Source organism: Lissotriton vulgaris, chromosome 9 (genome assembly GCF_964263255.1).
Source record: "Lissotriton vulgaris chromosome 9, aLisVul1.2, whole genome shotgun sequence".
In the NCBI taxonomy this organism is placed as follows: Eukaryota; Metazoa; Chordata; class Amphibia; order Caudata; family Salamandridae; genus Lissotriton; species Lissotriton vulgaris.
In genome coordinates this window covers 1,178,874,271-1,178,900,784 of record NC_141697.1, presented here as the reverse complement: position 1 = coordinate 1,178,900,784, position 26,514 = coordinate 1,178,874,271, and the positions used below count along the sequence as shown (strand labels likewise).

The window sequence follows — 26,514 nt, the reverse complement described above, 5'->3', positions numbered from 1 at the left end:
CTTACCTATACTTACATTGTAATGGCATGCGTTGTAATAGCATCTGCTATGTAATGTCATGCATTGTAAAGGCATACGTTGTAAAGGATCCTGCGTTGTAATGGTGTGCGTTGAAACAGTATGCGTTGTAAAAGTTGCGTTGAAAAGGTTGTATACCATTTAAGAGTACAAGAGAATAAAATCACTAGCTGCTACCAGTGCATAGCATATTCCTAGGACTTGTCAGATGAGCTGTTTGAGCACTGTAACCAGTGGCGACTCCTCCACTAAGACGGAGGAGCATTGCCCTACTGCCCCACTGCAGTGCAAAATAAAAATAAAATGACAATAACAAGCAGTTATTATCATTTTATTTTTCTTTAGACTCCAACCAGGTCGGGTGGGGTGGGGCAGGGCTTCCCGCATCTGAGGGAGAGGGAGTGTTTTGCCCACTCTTAAGTGAGCAGTCACAGTTTGACGGACCCACCAGGGACGGTCAATCCGTCATGCGCACTTGCCATGTTCTCTATTGGGCTGTGTTCCACAGCCCTGTGGAGAACATGCCCAGTCTCACCAGGCACTGCTTGAGCGTTCAAACAGGATGCTCAGACCAATCACGATGCAGTTACTGCAGCGTCATGATTGGCTGGTCCATGCCCTTCATTCCACTGGAGTCAAGCTATGCTGGCTGATGAGGGGTGAAACCCTGAAACCAGTCCTAGGATGCTTGTTTCCAGTCCAGTGTGGAACTGGCGTGGCAGTTTGGGCTGTTCTCATTGGGTGCAGGGTCAAACCTAATTTGCATATGGCTGGGTTCAAACTGGAATGACATGGGGAGCAAACAAACAATGGATGTAGGCCTGGATCTCTGTACTGGGGTGAATATATGACACTGCTCTGTCTTCTGTCCATCAATTGCTCTTTTTGCAACTTTCTGAAAGTGGCATTTTTAAATCTGACATCCCCATAAGTTAGGATTTTAAATTGTGATTTCAGAGAAACCAAACATGCACTGGTTTCCCCTTTCATTTGGAAATCACACTGATAAATTGTAATAATGGAATTTTAATGTTATTCTATGGGATAGATAGGTCTTGCAGCAATGAAAAACGAATTTAAGAGTTTTTCACTAATAGGACATGCAAAACTGAAAAGAACATGTCATACTTTAAAATTAAAGGGCAGCCTGCTCTCTGGGATGTCCATGGGCTACACTACGGGTGGCTTACATGTATTATAAAGGAAGGTTTTGGCCTCGCAAGATGTTTAATTTTCCAGGTCGAAGTGTCCATTTAAACAGCACACACAGGCTCTGCAATGGTAGGCCGGAGACATGTTCAAATGGCTACTCAATTGGGTGGCACAATCAGAGCTGCAGACTCACTAGTAACATTTATATTACAAGCCCTGTGTATATGTAGCACCCCTTTACACAGACTTATAAGTAAATTAAATATGCCAACTGGGGAGTAGCCAATATTACTATGCTTTAAGGAGTGAACACATGCACTTTAGTACTGGATAGCAGTGGTAAAGTGCTCAGAGTCATAAGGCCAGCAAAAACGAGATCACTAAATATGGAGGAGGAAGGCAAAAAGTTGGGTGGAAGACCACCCTAAGGCTGACAGGTTTAACAGTCCTGTTTTGGTTACTTGACTAAGCATTGCTGTAGTATATTAAATATGTAACTTTAAGGGCCACATTTAAAGAAATCACCCACTAATGTGAGATCTTTTTTTGGGAATGACCTTAGGATCTGAAAATCCTCTCCAACCAATGTCAGACATGCACCCTCCCTGCCAATGAACAGCAAGAGATATGATCGACTTTGAAAAGTTCCAGGCGGCTATGGTAAAAGTATAGAAAGCAATGAAAACATTGCTCTCTATAATTCCAAGATTGCCACTGAATTGCATGATGCAATGTGCGTTGAATCATTACATGCTTTGGCGCAATGTGACAGAGCAACATTTGTTACCTCACACAAATTGGTGACCAACTTGTATTTTCTATTCTTTCATCTTAGTCACTCGTGGAGTTTTAGGTGGGAGGGTGATAAGGGACATCAAGAGCAGGGGTCCCCAAACCGGTCCTGGAGGGCCGGATCCATGCCAGATTTTTGGGATATCCCCATTGAGATACATGTAGTAATTTCAAAAATCTGGCATGGATCCGGCCCTCCAGGACCGGTTTGGGGACCCCTGATCTAGAGTATCATGAAGGCTTCCATCTGGTCCACTGCAGAGAAGCAGCAATGGAAATAAGGAGGAGGGTCTGGGATATTAAAGTAGAGTCCATAAGCGTGCTCTGAAAAGAAAAACATGGACTCCGATCAAGTGCTAAACCACTAATATAAATTAGTTAGATGACATCAACAGAGCAAGCTCAGCCCAAGCCAAGCAATCAAAAGCAAGGGTAAAAGAGCAATGCTCTGGGGAAGGGACAAACAAAGAATTGGGAGGAAAACAAATAATAATAAGAAACAACTGAGATTGATGAGAAAGCCACCTAATCATATGCAAGGGTAAACTCTGTGGAATAATGTGGAGAGGTCTGTAGCAAGACTGCAAAATGGGAAAGGTGGCAAGAATACGTGTTATGGATTATCACACAAAATAAGACAATAAAGTAGTGGGGTTGTTTGTAAGTGCTTACCTTTCATTGCCAATGCCTTGGCAGTGTGAACATGGCTCATTCATTCGCCGTCTGGACCCATTGCAAACCCAGCACACAGTCTGTGCAAAAAACATGAATGTGTTAGACCTAATCATTTCTGACCCTGTAGCGGTCTTCTACTTCCCTCAAAGCTTTTGGACTGGAACTATCTTGCTTTTGGTTTGAACAATCACATCACATTCCCTTGTAACCCACTAAAGGAGAAGTGATACCTCCCTCAAGGATCTCTACAACTACAGTGAATACTCAGAGACCATTTTCATTCACTATTTTCCAAACTCACGTTCCTGTTAGCCCTGTTAATTTTGCATCATCCATAAGGCGCCTATTATGAGCCTGCCAGAGGCATTTACTTGTCAAAGCAGGAGAATCAAGAGAGGAGGAATGAAGATAATACCCTAGTGGCAAAGTAGAACACACAGTGCAATAGGATACATTTCAAGTGCGTAAACGTTCAGCGTTAAGTAGAAAAAATGTGAAATCTTATTAATGTATTTATTTATTTGCAGCTTTAGGTAATATGGATCATACCCATAGAGCAGCAGAGTATTTATTTTACAGACCATAAATGATACAACTTACAGTTTATCTAATTTCACACCAATGGACACACTTAGTGAGCTGTCCAAGGAGTGCAGAAATACACTTTAAGCTAGAAAGAATGCAAAAAAACATACAGTACAAAAGTCCAAGAGAGCAACCTATTGTGCGAGTGGCTGCACTATAGGTTCTATAATACATAATCAATACAGCAAAACAGTTCTAGTAAAACATACAACTAAAGCAATGTATCCAGGGTTTGGCGAGGGCCATCAGTGCACACATTCAGGCTTTCATCGAGGGAAATGCTGTATCAAGAAGCATCTGTGCTCCATTCTAATTGTGATTGTTCCGTAGCAGCGATATGTCCTGACAGGGATGGGATAGAATTCCATATCCTGACTATGCTTGCTGAGAATATTTGCTTAAGTGATCTTTTTTTCCCAGGAATTTGTGGTTTCTAGAAGAAAGCTATCCTATGGCGTATCTGGGCTGAGTGAAAACTCTAATACAGTATGCTCCAAGCTTCTACAACCCTCTAGAAAAAGTTAATTTTTAATGATTTTTCTGGTGCACAAACAATACATAAAAAAGAAATTATATTCTTCTTAATCTCAATCCCCTAACAATCAGCTGTGTGACCTGTAGCAGTCTCTGCCAGAAAGAGTTGGAGCCCTCAATTCCTGTCTTATGTTTCCACACTTTGATGATTTCATTCACCCCTTTCGACCATGAGGTCCATTAGACATGGACACATCAGCTCCACTTAGCGCCCCGCAAGAGCTCTGCCTAACCTAGGTCTCCCCAATGTAATATTCAACTCAACAACAGCCCGTATGTAATATAGCCCTGGAGAAGTAGATAGGGTTCACCCTGAAGCTCAAGAAAACTGTTCATGGTGTTGAAATTCATATTATCCCCATAGTTCTTAGGCAACTACTTATCCACTGAATAAAACCTGGCTCCAAAGTTTCTGCGGAGAACATAGGGGTTTCCTAAAGGGCAGTGACTCCAGTATATATCGGTTTGTGTAATTGCTATCAAGGGTGTATTACATCTAATGTTACACTTCTTCCAGCTTCTATCTGTTTTTATAATGCAATGTAATTTAAATTGAAATTTTTGCAGGGTGCGGGGCAAAATCAATTCTAAACTACACACTTTGATGAATTTTGTAGATGGTTCTATTTATAAGTTTCAGGGCACTTGTGATGATTCTGCATTTAGTAATTATTGTAGATGCTCTAAGAAAGTTATAGGGTATTTTCATAGTCCTATAACTTTCAAGAGCTGTCATACAGATGCATTATAAACAGGAGGTCTTGGAGTAGCACCTGTATACAAAAACAGTAGGGGTTGGTAAGATTGAAAGCGGAAGAGATTTCGACATCCAGTGGAGTAAAGACCGAGACAGATTTCCTATTGTTGTTGGTGTTGCTTCTGGCACTTGGCTAGCCAGTTCTTGAAATTTTGATGAGCAGCTCAGACAGGAAATAGAGAGGTTTATGATGGGGTACGTAGGTTGTCGTGTCTTTTTTGATGAAACACCAGAAATGGCATATGACTTAAATAAGATACTGGTCTGTAGGCAGAGCAAAGTTACTTTGGCCAGAGCTGAGTATTGTGGCCAACACTGGCCATGCCTCCTTTGGCATTTAACACTGTGAGAAATCCTGATCAGTTTTCAATGCAGAGGCCTCAAGGATCAGAGAAGCCAATGAGTAGATCATTATCTCATCAAGGAAGTAGAAGAGCAGTGATATTTTCCAGGACTAGAAGTTATTTTAGATAGAATACATACACATGGTGTTGCAGACAAAGGATAGCTGCAACAATGCCTTTTATGTTTTCTTTTTTAGATGATGTTGAATGGCAGGTTAGAAGACAATTCAAAAGAGAATTAATGTGTTCCTAGGGTTGGTGATAGGAGAGAAAGCATAGAGTCTTGCTATTGATGACCATGCTAGTTTTATTTGTAAGAAGTACAAAAGCAATCTTGGCTGTAAAGAAAGAAACTATATATCCATATCTTTATAATGGACTGGCAGCCTTCAATGCTGGACGATACACAAGTACAACAACAGGTATTGTTACATGTTGTTGCCATACTAGCGTATGAACAATACTTCCATGACTAGCAAAGACCAATTACACCTCCACTAAAGATTTGAAAGGCTTGGGTGAGGAACTAGTTTCTGAGAAGGGATGCAGGCAATAGGTGATTTGATCTTCCACAAGTGAGCCTGTGCAATCAGATTATAGAAGAATTAAGAGAAAAAATTCCAAACAGATGTGCTCAGGTAGTGAACTATGTTCTGTGGTCTGCCATGTTGAAGGCTGGGAAGAGGTCCACTGGCTTAGCTGACCGGTGCCTCTTAGTGTCCTGTGTAAAAAGGATTCTCCAGCATGATTGAAAATGTAAAACACCAGTGTAACACAACCAGCAGATGAAGTTTAATGAGGAAAGGTTGTCCTCCTCCTATAATGTGGCTATCATGGGTTAAATGGTATTGGACTAGTCAACTGTGGTATATAAGTGAATGGCCAACCATTCAATTGTCTGGCAGAGAATAGCGGAAATAGCCGTAGCTGGTCCATTGCTTAAATAATTGCTGCAAAAGATCTTGCCTTCTTTTCAACTAAAAGCCCAAATGATGTCTGTTGACTTGTCAATGACGTCTGGCATGGAATGTGTGGAAAAACCGATGCACTGGGCACCATTAAATAAAGCTTCACATTCATTGATAGCATTATCAATGGTTTGTCAGTAAAAGCTGGAGTTTGCTCACAAGATCTCCTTTTGCACTAGGTTCACTGGTTTTTCAGATTCCTCTGCAAAGGAGATAAAGAATTGTTGCTGGCCGATAACCCGTAAGTAAGGTTTTTCGATGTACCAGAGGTTGCAGGGCTTGAGTTCAATATTGTGGAGCTTACCTGAAGCAATACAAGAATCTGGCTGTGGGTGTGAAGTAAGGTGCTACTATACTGATTTAGATGTAATGTTTCTTGACAATGCATAATGGTCTATGCTAAGAGAGATATTTTGAACTTGAACAATAAGTGTGACAATTTGGCTTTTGCAAGATAATTCAGAATGCATCACCTGCCAACACAATATAGTGCCTCAAAGTGAGGCAAGTAATCAAATTTCTGGGTACTAGACAGGTAGCTTTGGTTGCTTAGTGGAAATATACGAATGGGTCTGTTGGGACTGAAATGAGGGAGGAATGTATGTATGTATGTATGTATGTATGTATAGGCATTTATATAGCGCACTACTTACCCGGAGGGTCCCAAGGCGCTTCGACCGCTGCGAAACCCTTCCTGGCTTCCCTGAGAGATGGTCCCTTAATGGGTATCTCCAGGGTGAGACCAGGGTACCCCGGCGGTCTGGTGGGGCCGTTAGTGAAGATGAGGCAAGCTAATGCCCAGAGTTGCCGAGTGTGATCGCTGATCAGAGTGGGCACCGAGGCGAGAGAATTATCGAGTCCGCTGACCCTGGTCCAGAAACCTGCCGCGCCGGGAATCGAACCCTGGTCCCGTGCCGTCCTCTGCTCTCGGGTCTGCCGCCTCTAACCAGTGAGCCACACTACTTCACTCACACACAGGAATGACAAGCCCATTCCATTTTGACTCAACTCAAGATAGCAAGAGTGGGTCAGCCCATTTCTCAGTCTTCCTTCTTTGACAAGTCCACGCTTTCACCTAAGAGCAGTTGTACTTCCATCTTGTTTTCTCGCAGTTCATTGAAATAAGCTTTGACTATTCAGAGGATGGGTTTAACCCACTGTCAGGATCAACACTTGTGGTCCACAGCAGGTGCAGCTGCTGTCACCAGCTCTGTGCCCTATCCTTCTCCTATCATTTAAGCTAGTTCAACACCTGGATCCTGGAGGTTCTCTCTTCTCAAATTGGCCTTTTGGGAAAAGAACAGCCAGGAATAACAGTCAAGAAAATAAGATTAGAATGGATATTTATATTTGGTAAGACACAGACCTAATTTGTTTATGTATTTAGCAGTTTCATACAGTTTCAGGCCCACGATACGTATTCAAGCTCTTTTGAAAAACAAAGAACAGAGAACCTCAGTAAACAATGAACAGAGTATGTTTGAACAGTTTGAGTAACAGTGGGGCTTTCAAAGTGCCATGGAGAGAAGGAGGGGAAAGTAGGACGAGTGCAGGGAAAATGTGTGGGGGCACTGTTATATCATAACGCACCATCATGAATCAATAGTCCATGGCTAGAATCCAATTGGAGTATTGAGATTCAGTGTAATGTATGTAGCTCACAACAGGATTAGAGTTCGAAGGGTGAAGCATGTCAAAGTAGATTCTGCAGAGATGCGCGTTCCTATCTGAACAGTGTGGGTATGGAGTTGCAGGAGCGTGGGGCCAAGATGGAGAAGGATTGTTTCACTGCTACACAGGATTTACAGGTTTCCAGGTAGAGACTGCTTTTGCTTCTGGATTGTTATAAGCCTCTAGAGAGGAGGCTTTTGCCATTGGCTTTTCTAAATATGAGAATAAATTCAGTTTTTACAGGTTTAGTTTTAAACAGTGTAAAACCCTACAATGGTGTAATTTTTTTAGATTGACCTGTAGGGTGGGGATTCCATTGAATGATTAGATTTTTGATTGCAACAGTTTGTCATTTACGTATTGATGAATCCAAAAGTTTGTATTGCCGAGCAGCGTTCTTAAAGGTTCAGAATACAATAAAATCTGTGAGCGTTTCTCCCTGTAGATATCCGTAAGTTACTTCATTGGGTGAGGATAAGTAGTTATTTAGTTTTATTAGATGTGAACTGACTTTCAGGAAGGTCTCAAGTCTGTTGAGTACATCGTCCCTGAAGCCCATCCTGCGTTCAAAGGTTTTTAGTAGCAGTTCCTGATCCACTGCTTAGTCCAGTAGTATCAGGAGGCAGGCTTCACCTTTATCCTGTACGTGAAGAAGGCCATCCATTACTTTCAGCGTGAGTGTTCCATGCGAAATCCTTCCCAAAAGCCTGACTGAGACAAGTCTAGTGGGGAAGTCCTCTTTATGAAACAGTTTAATTGTATTGATCAGAGAGGCTAGTGATAGGTCCAAATGTTTCAATGTTATCTGGGTCTGAGTTGGGTTTCTTTAGGATCAGCAAGATCTGACTGAGCTCTGATCTAATATCTCAATTTGGTAAACAACCTTATTATGAGATGTAACCAACTTAACAGGAGCAAACGCTACCTTAAAGCAGTGAGACGAATCATATAGGGAACATTAGAGACATCAGCAGAAAGATGTTCGTGAGGAACTAGTGGACATTCAAAATGTCATATTGGGAGTGTGGGACTGAAGATTTTGGGCATTATTTACAGTTTGGTGGGTAGTGTGCCAACCCACTAGGGTGGCAGAATTCAGGCTCCATCTGCCTGGAGCTGAACCATTAGCCTTAGTGAGGTATTTGTGCTGACTTGCCAAGGATAATTTCACCAAAGGTGCTCTAGCAGCACAAGGGTTGTGTTAGGTCAAAAAATACTGAAGGCTGTACTAAAGAGGGGGTTTGTTTCTGCAAAGTAGAAAACCAAGAAAATTCTGATAACTACCATGGATAAATGGCTATCACAAACATGAGAGAAGGGCATCGGACACATAGTTGAAAAAGGAATGTACTTTTCACACTACCTCCTATGACTGATGAGTTACTTGAGCTATAGGTTTATGATAGCAGAGTCAGGCCCCATCATTGGAGACCAAGCAGTTCTCTTACCTCTAAATGAGACAGGGACAATGATGGCTTTTCAGACAGATTTTGGGAGACAATCTAATCTATGTGGATGTCCTGTGCCCACTAATCCCTTAATGTCTGCTTTAGTTTAACATTCTCTGCAATGCTTCACAAGACCATGTCATGCATGAGCCTCACAGGAAAAGAATATTAACCATGCAATCCCTATCAGTATGAGCTGATATTGCAACAAGATGCACTCACCCTGCCGGCTCCATTACATTTTTTGCAGATGATTTGTCCCATGCCCAAACATAATTGACAGGGCTGCAATAAAGGAAAACAAGAGAAGATACAGCTTACTAGTATTTACACATCATTTTTACTATGTATTTCACTGTTTATGCATATAGGCCCACACATAAACACACATTTAAGATTTAGAGGTAAAGTCCTTGGGTAAAAGGTCTAAAATTAATATAATTTCCTATTGAGGAAGGTGCTTATTTATTTATAATATCAAAAAAAGTTTGAAGAAAAAACAAGCCATCAACCCTTAAATGAGATCTGAATTTCTACATCTATTTAAACTATAAGAAGGTAATCTTTGTTCAAACTGCCAGATGCTCTATTGATCAAACAAGGTGCTATTCCTGCATCACGGATAGTGCAAGAAAAGTTAGAAAGCACACTGGGCCTGCATACCTTCAGAGACGACGTGTGAGGCACCTTGATATTTTGGTTAGCATCTTTGAACATGGCAGGAACCGGCACATGGATGTCCCATGGAAGAGGGACTGGACCACTACCATAAGCATCTATTACTTCACCTGAAATGAAAAATGCCACGTAAAGTAAATAAAGGTTGTAATACTTATCATAAACATATCAGCTCACAAAGTCATTAGAAAGGTACAATAAACAATCAGGCCACACAGCAGCCAGAAAAGTGTTCATAAAAGAAGCCATGAAGCTCAAACATAAATCAAACTGCTGCGCACCGCAGTTCTGCAATATACCCCTCTCTTTAATGATGCCAATATGGGCATGCATTTGGGTTTAGTGAGTGTATAAGCAATCACAGTGAAATAGTTTTTTAGTGCCATTCATTCAAAAAATAAACCAGGAGGAAAGGAAAATTAAATAGTTGAAAACAAAGTTGATCTTTTCTGTTAATAGATCTATTCACAATGCTTAACTGCCCAAATAAGGAGATAGATACTCCCAACATGCACCCTGTAAACAGATTTCCCTCCAGGTGCTGATGCAGTATAGAACCATAGTCTAAGCCAGTTTGGAAGATACTGATGGAGCGAGTTTCAGAAATGAATTTATTCTGACTCATGAAGTCATATTTCCATAATCAATAACTATATTAATGTGTTAGTGCATGGTTTTCATTAACCAACCTAGAATAAAATGTGAACGAAAACACGTGGGACTAATACTATCTGCTTTAAGTTGCATCTGCAAGTACGTTTAAAAATAATTTATTAACCTTGTCTAATGTCCTTGTCAACATTAATGCGGCTGTTTAATTAATAGCATGTGCTTATATTATATGTGCTTTTGTCTATGCCGTGTCTTTTTATTTTTGCACATGTTCATGAAAAATCCTGCTGGCCTAAAAGGAGAATGGTAGATATATTCTCGTTGCATAAGTGTGCTTTTTGCTAGTTAACATAAACTAATGGGTTAAAATTAGCTATGGTGGGTGGGAAACAGAATGGGTCTCAATTCTCTAATCAATTACTGTCTTGTGTTTGTTTAAATATTAGTTATCGAGTGGGCCTTTCTTGTGAGATGGCTGACTGGCAGAGCTGCTAAGGACAAGACTTGACCAGAGTAAAGCTTTTGCTCATGTGCAAAGAATGTTTCCTGCCAAGTCAAAAAGAATAATGTGCAGGACTATTGTCGGTCGAGATTTCATGGTTCTTGGATTGCGCCAAGGACAGTGAGCCTGCTTTGCTTGCCAAGTACAGGATGTCAAAATGTCCTCTTGCCTAGTTTATTGTTGCAAACTTAAGGAAGTTGGAAGGATGGATTCTATGAACAATAGGGGCTTATGATGTGCCCCGGACTTGGTCACGAACAAGTAACACGTTGGTGGACTGACATGGCTCAGCCAATTGCGAAGCTGAATTTTTGGTGTCTTTTAGAATTTAGATACATAGCTAGTTAGAAAAGGTATAAAACTGGCCCTTTGACAGGAGCTCGCGTCCGCACTTCCTGATTTCCAAGAGACGATGACATGCTGATGGACTTTTCTTTCATGTAAGCATTAACAGGGCTATTGACTTTATATTTTCCCCTTTAGGTTGTCAGTTAGGGAAATAGATTTAGGGAATGAAAAACGTTTATTCATGCTTCTGATTATTTTGAATTGCCATGATCAATGTGCCTTATTAATAAAACTGATAAAGTCAATGCTATTAAATAAAGTTTCTTATTAAAATGCTTTTCCTTAAAAAAAATAAAAGATTTAAAATGTCAAGCTGGCCTTGATTATTTTAGTCGTTACCATCAGTTAATCTATCGACCTTTGTGGCTTAATTGTTTCAGTTATTTTACCATGGTTATAATGATGATAAACTGCAGTTGTATATAAAGTGTATATAATTTTAGTTAGGTTTGATCAATTAGGCTAAATGATTCAGTTGCCAAAATAACTGTCTCGGTTTCTTATGGGCCTTGTGAGAGTTTATTAATAATGGTGAGTATTGTGGTGTTGGGTAGTGTAGTTGAGACAGAATTTCTTTAGTGGCGCTGGATCCATTTCTCTGGTAGCAGAGTTACGGTTACTATGGTAACGTACATGCTACATGGTAGTTACATGGGATACATGTCTAAAACATGTTAAGTTTGTTCTCTTGTTACATGTAGTCGAAAGGTTTTTTCCTGCAGTGTGAAAATTCTTGGTTTAGCTGGCAAAAGAGTAGTGTGACAGTTGAAGTTACACAGTGCATTTGTTCTGTTTCAAAATAGTGGTATTGATATATCACTAGTGTTGCGGACGTACAACACAAGTTTAGGGACCTTAGGTGTGTTTGGTTAAATGCATAGTGAGGATTGTCTATGAAATCGTAGCTTTGAGTATAGGGACTTGGAGCCCGTATTAAAACTTTCTGTGAAAAGAGTAATAGATTTATCCAAGCTTGAGTGAAGGGTAAGGAAGCGTCGTCTATTCTTACTGGCGATTCAGGATTTCTATGGTTGGTTAAAGTCCTGCCAAGATTTCATCTCTTTTACAATTTCCATTCCCCATGCCCCCCCTTTTAAAGGCACACTTATTTACCGTCCTCCAGGACCTCGTGGTTCCTTTCTTGTTAATCTACCCATTCCATTAGAACCATTGGCAGGTGAAAATCAGTATACCATTCTGGGCGATTTTAATTTTCACCTCGAGTTTCTGGATAATCCTGACACCGCAGCTCTTCTATCCGAATTGGATGCAATAGGACTCCCACAATTAGTTACCAGTCCTACGCATATTGCGGGCCACCTTCTGGACGGTCTTTTCTCCAGTGATACATGACTTACGATGAAGGATGTTCTCCCCCTCACTTGGACTGATCACTCGGCCATTCTTTTTGATTTTCTTCGAAAATCTACTCCCCCCTTGGCCAAAACCCCCCCACCCACTAATCAATTTAGAGCATGGAAAAGTATGGATATTCCTGCTTCTCAGTCATCACTATTAACTTCTCTGCCACCCACTGTGACTGATCCAGAATTAGGAGCTAATAATTATACCAACTGGATACAAAACGCAGTCAACTTGACAGTTCCTTTAAAGAAACAATCTACTAACAGGGCTTCTAAATCCTCACCCTAGTACAATGACACTCTTAAACAAGAAAAGCAAAAATGTAGACGTCAGGAACGTAGATGGAGACGAGATTATGACCCAGAGCAAAAATCCTGCTACAAAGTCATGATGTTCAACTACAAGCAACTTATCATTACGGAAAAAAGTAAATTCTATAGTACCCAAATCAATCTTGCACATGACTCTACTAAACAACTGTTCCAGGTAGTAACACGTCTCTCTGGACAAGCAGCAACCACTCCCATCACAGCCACGCAAGAGCTCTGTGACTCCTTAGCGAATCACTTTCAAAAGAAAGTGATTGATATCTTCACCCAATTCAAGGCTCACACAACCACTACTGGGCATCCGTCTCTCACTCCCAATGATCATAAGTCCCTTCCCCGGGCATGCTCCAACCCGCCTTACTCAGTCCCCCTCCGCTCCTTCCAGGAATTTACTCAGGCTCCGTTGGAACTGGTATCTCATCTTATTTGTACCACGAACTCTGGTTCCCCGGTGGATCCATGCCCCCCTTCCATTCTTAAAATTTTTCCAGATATCGTAGGTCCAAAACTCACAGATATTTTTAACACCATGTTTTCGTCTAACATCTTTCCTTCCATCTGGAAGAAAGCGACTATCAAACCTCTCATTAAGAAGAGTTCCTTAGACCCTTCTATAGTCGCTAATTACCGCCCTATAGCCTGCCTCCCTCTCCCCGCCAAAATTGTGGAAAAGATTATGAACATCCAAATCTCAGATTTCATAGATCAGAACAACTGTCTAGATAATTCACAATTTGGTTTCCGGAAGGGACACGGAACAGAAACCGCGCTTATTAAAGCTACAGATGAAATCAGGATGACACTTGATGGCGGAGGATCAGCAGTGCTCATTCTGTTGGACCTGTCGGCTGCTTTTTACACGGTCGATCACTCTATTTTGATCGACCGTGTCGCAGCGGCAAGGATCACAGGTGGTGCTAAAGATCTTATTTCTTCTTTTCTCACTGATCGTGTACAATCAGTCGCCTTCGGCAATTTTAATTCACCTCCTTTCACTCTTCCCTGTGGTGTCCCCCAGGGATCCTTGCTAAGTCCGACACTATTTAACATCTATGGGTCGGACTTGGCGAGGATCATAAAAATCCATCACCTGGCAGTGACATCCTACGCTGATGACACCCAGATTGTCTTAGCCATTAACAAAAATGGAGGTGAAGTGGCTTCCAATTTTAATCAGGGAATGTTAGCTATAAGTGACTGGATGTCCACAAACTGCTTGAGGCTTAACTCCGACAAAACGGAGGTGATGGTGTTCGGCAATCTCTCCCCAGCCTGGTCACCTACCTGGTGGCCTGCCGACCCTGGGTCCACCTCCTCCCCCGGTGACCAAGGCAAGAAATCTGGGAGTTTTACTGGATACTAAACTCACTTTTACGCACCATGTTAATGCGGTAGTATCATCCTCATTTTACACCATGAGAATGATCAAAAAACTCTTACCCTATCTCCCCATGAACATGGCTAGAACCCTGGCTAGCACACTAGTTATGTCTCGCATAGACTATTGTAATACGCTTTTAGTCAATGCTCAGGAAGGAGTTTTAAAAAAGCTACAGTTGGTGCAGAATGCTGCGGCCAGATTGATCACGGCCACCCCCAAGTATGCCTCCATCTCTGGCACTATTGAACATCTTCATTGGTTGCCAGTGAAGAAGAGAACCAAATTCAAAGCACTTTGCATTGCGTATAAGGCAATGCACTCAGAAGGCCCTGCCTTTTTAAAGGATGCACTCTGCCCCTACAACCCTGTCAGATCCCTTTGATCTTCTACTGCCGGTCTTATGCAGGTTCCCAGGACTAAGAAGGTCTCTTGGGGAGACAGGTCCTTTATAGTGACCACTACCAAACTATGGAACAGACTTCCAAGCCACATCAAAACCTGTACTTCCCTTCTTTCTTTCCGCAAACAGATAAAGACCTGGTTGTTCAAACAATAACTACTCATGAACAAGATAACCTGGCTGCACAATCAATAACTACTCATGGATAAGTATAGTGGACACTCAGCGCCGAGACACCCTCGGGTATTTGTGCGCGCAACAAATTTCCTAAAATAAATAAATAGATAAATGATTAGGTTTTCCGTTTGAATGCGTAAATGATTTTGTGAAAATAGCGCTGTCTATTTCATGCGAAAGAATTTCTGAATGACTGTAAAAACTATCACTTTACTTAGCGAAACAGACAAATGGTTTGTTTTTCTGTAGTTACTAACTGAAATTCATTGAAAAGTATTGTTATAATGGCGCCGTGAAAATATTTTGTGAAGGAGGGGTGAGTTTACGGAGTGAAACACACAGCTTCGCTGCAGCGGCAGTATACGTCATTGGGTTCGCACTGTGATTGGTTAGCATACGTCACAGCAAGCGCACTGATTGGTTCACGTGACTGAAACGAGCTGAAAGCGGATTGGTCCTTTCTGAAAATAGTATTTCTATTGGTTGAGCAAGGTAGTGACGTGGCTTAACCTGATTGGCTTGAAGAAAATATTTACGATCTTTTCGAAATAAGCGATTTTGCTTAAAAACATGAGTTATTGGTACGGAAAAGAGGAAAATAAGCCTTCATGGTTTCAGAAAATAAAAAATATATTTAAGCCCGACAAGAAAATTGAAGCGCGAGGTGGAAAATTACTTCATAAGTATAAGACACCCGCAGAGGTGAATTTGGTTATCATACTGTAATTTGGTTTGAAAATTGGATGTGTTAGCATGGCCGGAAGATGGATCCTTTAATATGAAAGTTTTAAGAAATGTGAGAGAAAAAATTATGGCTCTTATGCCAAAGCCTAGATCTACACAGTTTGAAGCTTTAGTTGAATGGGAGGTTGAAATGATGGAACTCGATCGAGAAACCAGAGGTTTAGCTAGAAACCCCAAATTAAATGTAAATAGTGAAACACATAAGGATAAAGTGAGACGCTGGAGAAAAGCAGACATGTTTGATGGTCTGTACCCAGTGAGAATAATGAATACCGAAACACCAGGTCAAAAGTGTACCCAAAAGAAAAATAATCCTGATGAAGAATTAGATGATGGGTTTTTGGAAGACATTTATTCTACTAAACGCAAACCGCCACCTTATCAAACAGATCCACAGTCCACCCCGAGAGTTTCTTCAAGAACTTCTCCAAGTGCACCTCCTAGAGAAACTGATGAAGGTTCGCCCAGATTTTTAAAATTACCTGAAAGGGTAGGGTCAAGAAATAATTCTAGTACGCCAAGAGAAAACAGAGAATATCCTCAAATTCCAGAACAGAGAAATGATTTTCCGAGAAACCCAGAAAGACTAGCTGATGTACCAGAAATTTCGAATTATAATAGAGCAAAAGAAGAATTAATCCAGCAATTAACTAAAAGCATGGAAGCAGTGACAGTACCAGTAACAATCGGTCCTGTTGTACCAGTTTTTGATCAAAGAGAAAAAAGACACTCAGCTCTAACTGTCCCATTAAATGCAGAAATTCAGAAAGTGGCTGAAATTTTTTATTCGGAATTAACAGAAATTCACAGAGAAAAATCAATGATGCCAGATTTAACTTTTAATCAAAGTTTGTCAGGTTGTCAGACACCATCTGTTGCAGATTATGATTCTGGTTCTTCAGAAAAGAGCCTAAATAAAATAGACAAAATGCACTGCCCCCGCAAGCTCCTGAATTTAAAAAACTTGGTGTTGCAAAATTAAAAGCTGATTTGGAGGAATTAGTAATTGGCACAATTGGTTCTGACATTTTAAGATTGTATCAGGATGATGAATTGCATTTTATCTGTAAGAGTATTCAATGGAAAACGAAAAACAGGTATGATCAGTTGGAAGAAATAGCTGCTGAATTAGAAATTGATTTAAGCAAACAGAAACATTTGCAAAAACATTACAGAGTGGATTTTTCTGAAAAGGATATTGCTAATCGGAATACTACAGGAAGGATAACCCATATTAAAGAATTAATAATTTTCCTGAAAAGATTAGGTGAATTAGGCAAATGGAGAATGAAATGGTCAAAGAATAAAGAGCAGGACAAGAGAGACAGAGGAGAGACAGTTTCTGAATTTCCTATGAGGGAAATAGCTGGTGGAGGGTATGTGCATGTTCCTTGGACAAGACAAGACATTCTGTTGTTCACAAATGATTTTCCTCGGCTGAGAGAAAAGCCAGTAGAATGGTATCGTCAGGTAGACAGATTTATCAAAGTTTCAAAAGTTCTGTGGATTGATCTGGATGGATTCTTTGACATTGTTGTCTCATCAGATCTTTGGGTAGAATGTAAAATTTCTGTGAGTTGGCCCAAAGAAGAACCTGCTCGAGACACAATAACAGGTGCCCCATCTTAAGATGTCATGGAATTATATAATAAAGTAATTTATTGGCTGAAAAACAAAATTCCCCCGAAAGAAGTAGATTGGGTTAAAATTGACAGAACAAACCAAGAACCAAAAGAGAGTCAGTACATTCATTTTATGAAAGGTTACTGCTGGTATTCAAACAATACAGTGGCTATGAAAAATTAAGTGAAAAGGACATGAGCCACTTCATTTATAGGTTTATTTATGGCCTCAGACCTGAAATAAGTGAAATGATTAGAAACGGAATTGTGGGTTGGCAATCACTTTCAGTTGACGACATTCTGAGGAAGGCAAAATATTGCAGTGACGAGATTGATGTGAAGCAGAAAAAGCTCAAGGAAAAGGCAATGTGGGCACAGGTGAAGGTAACTGAACAACAGCAGATAGCCTTAGAAAATTAAAATGTGCAACAGAATCAAGGCAAATTTAGAAACAATTTTAACAAACCAAAATTTAATGTGAATATTGAAGAGCTCAAGCAAAAGCTCCCATGTTTTAATTGCGGTGACATTGAACACTGGAAGCGAGAGTGTAAAAATCCGCCCAGAAAATTTTAAAATACATCATTGAATCCACAGATGCAGAGTGAGATAAATCAGCAGCAGCAGCTACAGCAGCAGTTAAACGAATTAAGTCAGCAGCGACAGCTACAGCGGCAGGTAGTGAATCAGCAGAGCCAGATTCCACAAGCACCTTTTCCCAACTGTGTAAATGGTCAGAGGTACACCCCTGAAACAGGTTTCTGCGGAGGAGATCAGGTTAACAGATTGCCAAAAACAAATGTGTCAAATGTTTCTCAACAATTTTGGTTGAGCGATAATGAAACAAGTGATTCTTCTGAAGATTACGCATGACGGTGCCTGAGAGAGGAAGAAGAGTGTAAGCTTGGAGCCACTCTTGAGGTAGATCAAGCTGGGCCATTTGTAAATGCTAAAGTGAATGATGTAGATGTCACTTTTCTTGTGGACACAGGTGCTACCCGTTCCACTGTTAGATCAGTGGAAATAGAAAATCTTCCTCTCTCTGGTGAGACCATCCAAGTAGTAGGTGTTGCAGATCAGCAAATTAAAACGAACTTAACTGAACCAGTTAATGTAGAGATAGGGAGTTTCAAAGACAAATACAGATTTGTAGTTTGTGACAGTAGTCCTGTAAATTTGTTAGGTAGGGATATATTGTGCAAAATGAACTATAGAATTTATTGCTCACCGGATGGTATTGAGCTCCAAACATTAGAAGAAGATGGTCTTTACAAATTAACAATGTTGATGGTCGAAGAGGATAGTAAATTATTTCCTGCTTTTGACAAAAATAATTTGCCTGAAGAGCTCAAAGAGCCAGTCAATCCGAAAATTTGGGATTTAACTGGAGAGGAAATGGGTTTAATGAAACATGTAGATCCAGTGAAAATTACTGTTAAACAAGGAGTAGATTTCCCAAACATTCCTCAGTATAAAATGAAAGCTGAAACCATTGAGGGAGTCATTCCTGTGATTGAGAAATTCATAAAACAAGGTGTTTTAAAAGAGATTGAGAGCAGCCCATATAATTCACCGATTATGGGGATCAAAAAGCCAAATGGAACTTACAGAATTGTTCAGGACCTGAGAAAAATTAACCAGATAGTTGTTCTATGTTGTCCAGTTGTCCCGAACCCTGCGGTAATTCTCTTTCAGATTCCGCATGATGCAGAATGGTACATGGTCATTGACCTTTGTAATGCCTTTTTTACAGTTCCATTGCATCCAGAGAGCCTGCAAATTTTTGCGTTCAGGTTCCAGGATCGCATCTTAGCATGGTGTTGCATCCCACAGGGGTATACTGAGAGTCCATCTATCTTTAATCAGTTGTTAAAGAAATCCCTGGAAGATTTAGATTTGCCTGGAAAATCAACTTTGGTTCAGTATATTGACGACCTTCTGGTGGCTGCAAAAACACGAGAAAATTGTGTGACTGACACCATTACCCTTTTGAATCGATTGGCAGATGAGGGACATAAAGTGTCACCTGCAAAATTTCAGTTTTGTAAACAAGAGGTAAAGTATCTTGGTCACAGAATTGCAAAAGGAATCAGACAAGTGACAGTTGAAAGGATTAAAATGATTCGAGCAATACTACCTCCGACAACACAAAGACAGGTCAGAATGTTTCTGGGAATGGTTGGTTATTGTCGTCAATGGATTAGTGGATTTTCGGTAATTGCAAAACCACTACAGAGACTGACAAAAGCAGACATAAAAGATCCAATTATACTGACAAAAACTGAGTTAGAAGCATTTGAACAGCTAAAAAGAAGTCTGTGTGAAGCTCCAGCTTTAGGAATGCCAGACTACGACAAAGTATTTGAGCTGCACTGCAGTGAAAGGGAAGGTTTTGCATTGTCAGTTCTGATTCAGAGACATGGAAAACTGAGAAAGCCAATTGCTTACTTTTCAGCAGTTCTAGATCCCGTTGCAAAAGCATTGCCAGGTTGCTTAAAAGCAGTGGCTGCAACAAGTGTAAGCCTTGAGCAGAGTGAAGGAATCATATGGGGTTTCCTGTAAAAGTATATGGACCTCATTCAGTTGAAATTCTTCTTACCAGAAGAAAAACTCAGCACTTAACGAGTAACAGGTTAACCAAATATGAGAAAACAATTCTGGGATCAGATAATGTTTCAATTGCAAGATGTGTGAATTTAAACCCTTCCACATTGTTGCCTGATGGTATTATTACTGAAGTCAAAAATTAAGCAGACATTGATCATGAGTGCTTGGATGTTTTAATGTATTGCACCAAGCCCAGGCAGGACATAAAAGATGTTCCCTTGCCAGAATCTGATTTTGTTTACTTTGTCGATGGTTCCTGTCTAAGAACAGAAGAGGGCATTCTGAGAGCAGCATATTCAGTCTGTACAGTCTCAGATGTTGTTGAGGGTTCCCCTCTTGAAGGAATTCGTTCAGCTCAAGTGGCAGAATTAATTGCTTTAATTCGAGCATGTGAAAGAGCAAAAGGAAAAAAGATTACCATAGTGACTGATAGTCAGGATGGATATGGTGTAGTCCATGACTATGGCCAGCTCTGGTCTCAAAGAGGTTATCTAACTTCTGCGGGAACACCAATCAGGAATGCAAAATTGATCAAAAGATTGATTGATGGCATTCAGTTACCAGAAAAAATTGCTGTTGTGAAATGTGCAGCACATAAGAAAGGCGATGACTATATTACCAAAAGGTAATGCTTACGCAGATGAGATTGCTAAGTACTGTGCGAAAAACAATTATTCAATCAATCGGGAAAAAGACAACAGTCACATTTTGAACTCTCTCATGCTAATATCTGTAGTTGAAACATGGCAGGGAGCAAAAGAGCTACAAGGTGAAGCAGATGATGAAGAGAAAAATACGTGGCTAAAAGCAGAGTGCACACAACGAGAAGAAGATGGAGCTCGGGTTTACAAAGATGACAGACCAGTAATGCCAAATTGCATGATTGCTGACATGGCACGGATGTACCATGGTCCAGGGCATTTGGGAAGAGACTCCATGATTAGGTTATTTAGGGAGACTTGGTTTAGTCCAAAATTCAGGATTATTGCAGAATCACTTTGCCAGAGATGTTTGACCTGCCAACAAATGAATCCAAATAGAAAAACCGTTGTGAGCTTGGGAACCATAGGACGGGAGGGTGGTCCTTTTACCAGGTTGCAAATGGATTTCATTGACATGCCATCACACAATAAGCTTAGGTATGAACTTGTGATTGTTTGTCTGTTTTCAAGATGGGTGGAAGCATTCCTAACTCGTCACTATGACTCAGTTACTGTGGCAAAATTACTTTTGAGGGAGATCATACCTAGATATGGTTTTCCAGTCACTATTGAAAGTGACCGCGGAACACATTTTGAAAACAGATTGTTGCAATTGATTTGTGAAGCCCTGAACATTAAACAGAAGTTACACTGTGCATACAGACCAGAAGCATCAGGAGTTGTAGAACAGATTAATGGCACAATCAAAAACAGAATTTCCAAAATGTGTTTAGCTACACGAGTAAAGTGGACAGATGCCTTTCCACTTGTTCTGATGTCTTTGAGAAGTACTACTGACAAAAAGACAGGCCTTAGTCCTCATGAAATCCTTATGGGCAGAGTTATGAGGCAAGCATTTGTTCCAGTTGGCAAACTATTAAGTATTAATGAAAGTGCAATTATAGAGTATTGCAAAAACCTTTCTGATGTAGTGACTTCTGTATCCCATCAGGTGGGAACAGATGTGATTTCAAAAGAAAAGGAGCAAGCTCATGATCTGTTACCAGGAGACTGGGTCAGAACGAAAATTCATCGAAGAAGAAACTGTTTAGTACCCAGGTGGCAAAGAGCAAGACAGGTGATATTAGTCACAACAAATGCTGTTAAATGCAAGGATCTGAAGAGGTGGGTTCATGTGAGTCATACCATTCGTGTACCACCTCCTGATAATCCTGACGAAGAAAGTGACACAACTACTGATTCAGACTCTGAAGGAGAACCTGAAGACCCAGATTCTGAAGATCGACAAGAAGGTCGACATCTTGAAGATTCAGATGCGAATCAGGCATTGAATGAAAAAGATCTGGAAATTGTGACTCTAGATCCAGAAGACAATGAAACTCTGCTAGAAAAAGAAGCAGAAAAGGAATCTGAAACAGAATCTGAGCAAGAAGAAAATCAAGTCCAGGAGAGTATTGAAAAGCAGATTGAAAGCTCTGAAAGCAGGAACAAGAATTCTGAAACTGGGAAGTTGAAAGTAATTCCTGAAGAAGAGGAAGAATTACCAAGTACCAGCTACAAGGATGATGTTCCTAACGGAGTGAAGCTGCCGAGCAAAAAAGTTCCAAGATATAGATTTGAAGTCTCAGAAAATGATTCAGATGAGAGTGATGAAGAGTCTGAAATAAGAAAATTCAGAAAAAGAGCTTGGAAAGCTGAATGTAACGAATCTGTGCCAAAGAAGAAAATCTTAAGAAAAGAAGATATTTGGCCAAAAGAAAACTTAAAATTCAAATTAGTGAACAGATCAAAGGAACAGATCAACGAAATATCAAGCCAGAAAGGTGGTTCTGAAAATAAAAACCAGACAGGAAAGAAAATAGAAGTAATTAGTGGTAAAGCAAAAAGAGTGATTAAGTCCAATCAAAAGTACAAGTCCCCAGTGTGGACTTACATTATTATTCCACCAATAGTAGATGTTGGCAGTAGCAGTCAGGAGGATTTAGAAGAAGCCAGTGACAATGATTAAAGTTGAGGTTTTATTTTTGGCATAAGGCTGAAGAAATTGTGTTAGGTGACACAAGGTCGAAGAAATTGTGTTAGCTGGAGAAACACATTCATGTGACACAAGGTCGAAGAAAAGCTGTTAGAGGGTTACTAAAAAAAACAATTAAAAGGGGAGGTATTAGTACTTAATTACTTACATTATTTAAAATTTTAAATTTTTGTTTTTGATTTTTCATTTTTCTAAAATGCCTAGTTCTGACACTTCAAGGTGCTCCATTCTAAGAAGATGTTGCAAAATGTCTTCTATATGTGTGATTCTATTAATCTTGCTTTGGTTAATCTTAGCTGTCATTTTTCCTTTTGGAATTGACAAGGAGAAATTCAAGGCAAACATGACAAGTAGAGTAGAGACTAAACAAGATAAACATGTCGGCAAAACTAACAGAGTTATTGCGCACAAACCAGAGATCCATCAAGATAGATCTGTTGGTGATTTTTCTAGCAATTCTTTTTCCAGACTCGTCAGAATATGTATGAGTCATGAATGTGAAGGATTGTTATGTTTGTGTGAAGCCTCCGGTTTCTGTTTCAGAGGGGGTCACTTATAATATGCTACCCCTTACTTATGGAATCACATGCAGTGTTATAGCTAGTTTGTTCTATCAAACAGGTCGTCTGGAGTACTTTTACTCAGATTATGACGAGATCTTTGCTAACCTAAAAGTTGTAAATAGCTTAAACAAAGTTAGACCTGCTAAACAGATGAAGGAATTCTTTTTGGTGACTAATGAGCTAACATATGAATATGCCTACAGAAACAATTTAACATGCAAAATGAGAGCTGAAGAGAAAACTTTCCTAAACATGGTTGAGGAGAGGAGAGCAATTTATATTTGCTGAAACATGCTAAATCCAAGTTTTGGCAGCTTGAGGATGAGAAACTCAATGGTGTTAATACTAATGCTGCTATACACATAGATGAACCAGTTAGTGGTAAATTTTGCATTAGAAGAGATAATACACTGTATGATAATCTTTTTGTGGGTGCTAGTCAATGCGAGGATACATACCTTATCACAGGGGGATGGGGATTTAAAGGTGGTAAAGACCCAATTTTTCCTGGAATTTATTTTGTTTGTGGTAACAAAGCTTATTTTAGCCTCCCAGACCATTGGTATGGGACTTGCTATCTTGGATTAGTTTTTCCGAAGATTTTTCATGTTGACAGAAATGCAAAGGATTCTTTTGAATTTGGTGAACACCTGAACAGGTTCAAGAGGGACAGTTTCTCAGAAATCATGGGAGACATTTTTGGCGCAATCATTCCTATGGTAGGAATAACCCTGAATGCAATCAAAATCAGAAAGGTTTCCACAATTGTAGATAGATTTTCGGACATAGCAAGTGGTTTCCAATTAGTCAACACAGAACTTGTTGCCACAAGGAGCATGGTTATGCAGAATCGTCTTGCTTTAGACATTCTTCTTGCAAAAGAGGGAGGAGTCTGTGGAATTTTACATGTCCAGCATTGCTGCACTTATATCCCAGATAAGAGTCAGAATATAGAAACACTTATTAAAAACATTACAGAATTCCATTCAGAAATCAAACCCTTGGAAGATGAGAATTTTACTGAACGCTTTGGCAAAAGGATTGAGGCAATTAAAGATTGGTTCCAAGAAATTGGCAGTTCAATCATTGGCAAAATACTTTTTCCTGTAATAATCATAGTCATGGTGATACTTATGTTGAAAATTAGTTGCATGATTCACAAAAGAAAAAAGCATGTGAGGGAAAAGAGAAGGATATATAAACTTAAAAAGGAACAGGAGAAGGAGATAGAATTAGAAGAGTTCCGGAGAGCACAATAAGAGAGTACCAGACAAACTGCTGAGACAGGGGTTTAGGGAAACTAACACAGAGAGTGTTCAAATGTGATGTCTCTAAATTTGGATAAAATTTGCTAAATTTTGGGTATTGTTTGGTGATTTTAAAATCACCAGATGCGGGAGTTGATAAAGCGAGTTTCAGAAATGAATTTATTCTGACTCGTGAAGTCATATTTCCATAATCAATAATTATATTAATGTGTTTGTGCATGGTTTTCATTAACCAACCTAGAATAAAATGTGAACGAAAACACGTGGGACTAATACTATCTGCTTTATGTTGCATCTGCAAGTATGTTTAAAAATAATTTATTAACCTTGTCTAATGTCCTCGTCAACATTAATGCGTCTGTTTAATTAACAGCATGTGCTTATATTATATGTGCTTTTGTCTATGTCGTGTCTTTTTATTTTTCCACAGGTTCATGAAAAATCCTGCTGGCCTAAAAGGAGAATGGTAGATATATTCTTGTTGCATAAGTGTGCTTTTTGCTAGTTAACATAAACTAATGGGTTAAAATTAGCTATGGTGGGTGGGAAACAGAATGGGTCTCAATTCTCTAATCAATTACTGTCTTGTGTTTGTTTAAATATTAGTTATCGAGTAAGCCTTTCTTGTAAGATGGCTGACTGGCAGAGCTGCTAAGGACAAGACTTGACCAGAGTAAAGCTTTTGCTCACGTGCAAAGAATGTTCCCTGCCAAGTCAAAAAGAATAATGTGCAGGACTATTGTTGGTCGAAATTTCATGGTTCTTGGCTTGCGCCAAGGACAGCGAGCCTGCTTTGCTTGCCAAGTACAGGATGTCAAAATGTCCTCTTGCCTAGTTTATTGTTGCAAACTTAAGGAAGTTGGAAGGATGGATTCTATGAACAATAGGGGCTTATGATGTGCCCCGGACTTGGTCACGAACAAGTGACACGTTGGTGGACTGACATGGCTCAGCCAATTGCGAAGCAGAATTTTTGGTGTCTTTTAGAATTTAGATACATAGCTAGTTAGAAAAGGTATAAAACTGGCCCTTTGACAGGAGCTCACGTCCGCACTTCCTGATTTCCAAGAGACGATGACATGCTGATGGACTTTTCTTTCATGTAAGCATTAACAGGGCTATTGACTTTATATTTTCCCCTTTAGGTTGTCAGTTAGGGAAATAGATTTAGGGAATGAAAAACATTTATTCATGCTTCTGATTATTTTATATTGCCATGATCAATGTGCCTTATTAATAAAACTGCTAAAGTTAATGCTATTAAATAAAGTTTCTTATTAAAATGCTTTTCCTTAAAAAATACAAGATTTAAAATGTCAAGCTGGCCTTGATTATTTTAGTCGTTACCATCAGTTATTCTATCGACCTGTGTGGCTTAATTAAGTGTTTCCGTTATTTTACCATGGTTATAATGATGATAAACTGCAGTTGTATATAAAGTGTATATAATTTTAGTTAGGTTTGATCAATTAGGCCACATGATTCAGTTGCCAAAATAACTGTCTCGGTTTCTTATGGGCCTTGTGAGAGTTTATTAATAATGGTGAGTATTGTGGTGTTGGGTAGTGTAGTTGAGACAGAATTTCTTTAGTGGCGCTGGATCAATAATCTAAGTCCATAAATAATTTGGAAAGTTTATCAAAAGCTAGAAAGGTGATTAGCCTCTGTACGAACGAAGAGAAATAATTCAGATTGGCTGCCCTTTTGCTTCCTGGAGGGTATTTTTCCAGCAAAACCACTAAATTCACAGATATGGCTAGTACTGACAATGGTAAAATACTACCCACTAAATTGTTGGTATTTATTTTCCTCTCATGTCAGCCATGTGTGCTTAGGCAACAACAACTGCTGACTTCTGAATATAAATTTAGAAATATTCACTAAGTTGAATTTGAGACATTGCCTTTTGTAAGAAAATTGGTTTTTGACTGGGAAGGATAAGAGTCCTTCACAAATAATAAGACCAAAAAATTCCCTTTAGAAAGAACCAAGTGCCTCTTTTTAGCACTTGCCACTCAGGGTGGTGAGGCAGAGCAGTCCAAAGCTTACTCAAGGGAGGAGCTGTGGACCAGACATGTAGCCGCCTGGAATGCAGCAAACAAGCATTAGTCAGTTCTTTTTCTTATCAAAAGGAAACATACTTAATTTTATATCAGACGCTAAAAAAATACTATCCACGAATTCACAAATTACAAAATGCTATGCACCAATTCACAAATACTATGCACCAATTCACAAAAATATACAGGATGGCAGATGGAAATGCCTATGGCAACA

The 26,514-nt window shown here is 39.7% G+C and overlaps 1 protein-coding gene across 1 annotated transcript in view; it reads right to left on the bottom strand.

Annotated features, from left to right (window-relative positions):
* Positions 1 to 26,514, bottom strand: part of LOC147692977 (protein SSUH2 homolog) — a 135,753-nt gene that overhangs the window by 33,393 nt on the left and 75,846 nt on the right. The window contains exons 7-9 of the mRNA XM_086939222.1: positions 9,608 to 9,732; positions 9,167 to 9,229; positions 2,635 to 2,714 (exon numbers count right to left, since the gene is read on the bottom strand). Coding sequence (XP_086795348.1) covers positions 2,635 to 2,714; positions 9,167 to 9,229; positions 9,608 to 9,732 — 268 coding nt within the window. The remainder of the gene's footprint in view (positions 1 to 2,634; positions 2,715 to 9,166; positions 9,230 to 9,607; positions 9,733 to 26,514) is intronic.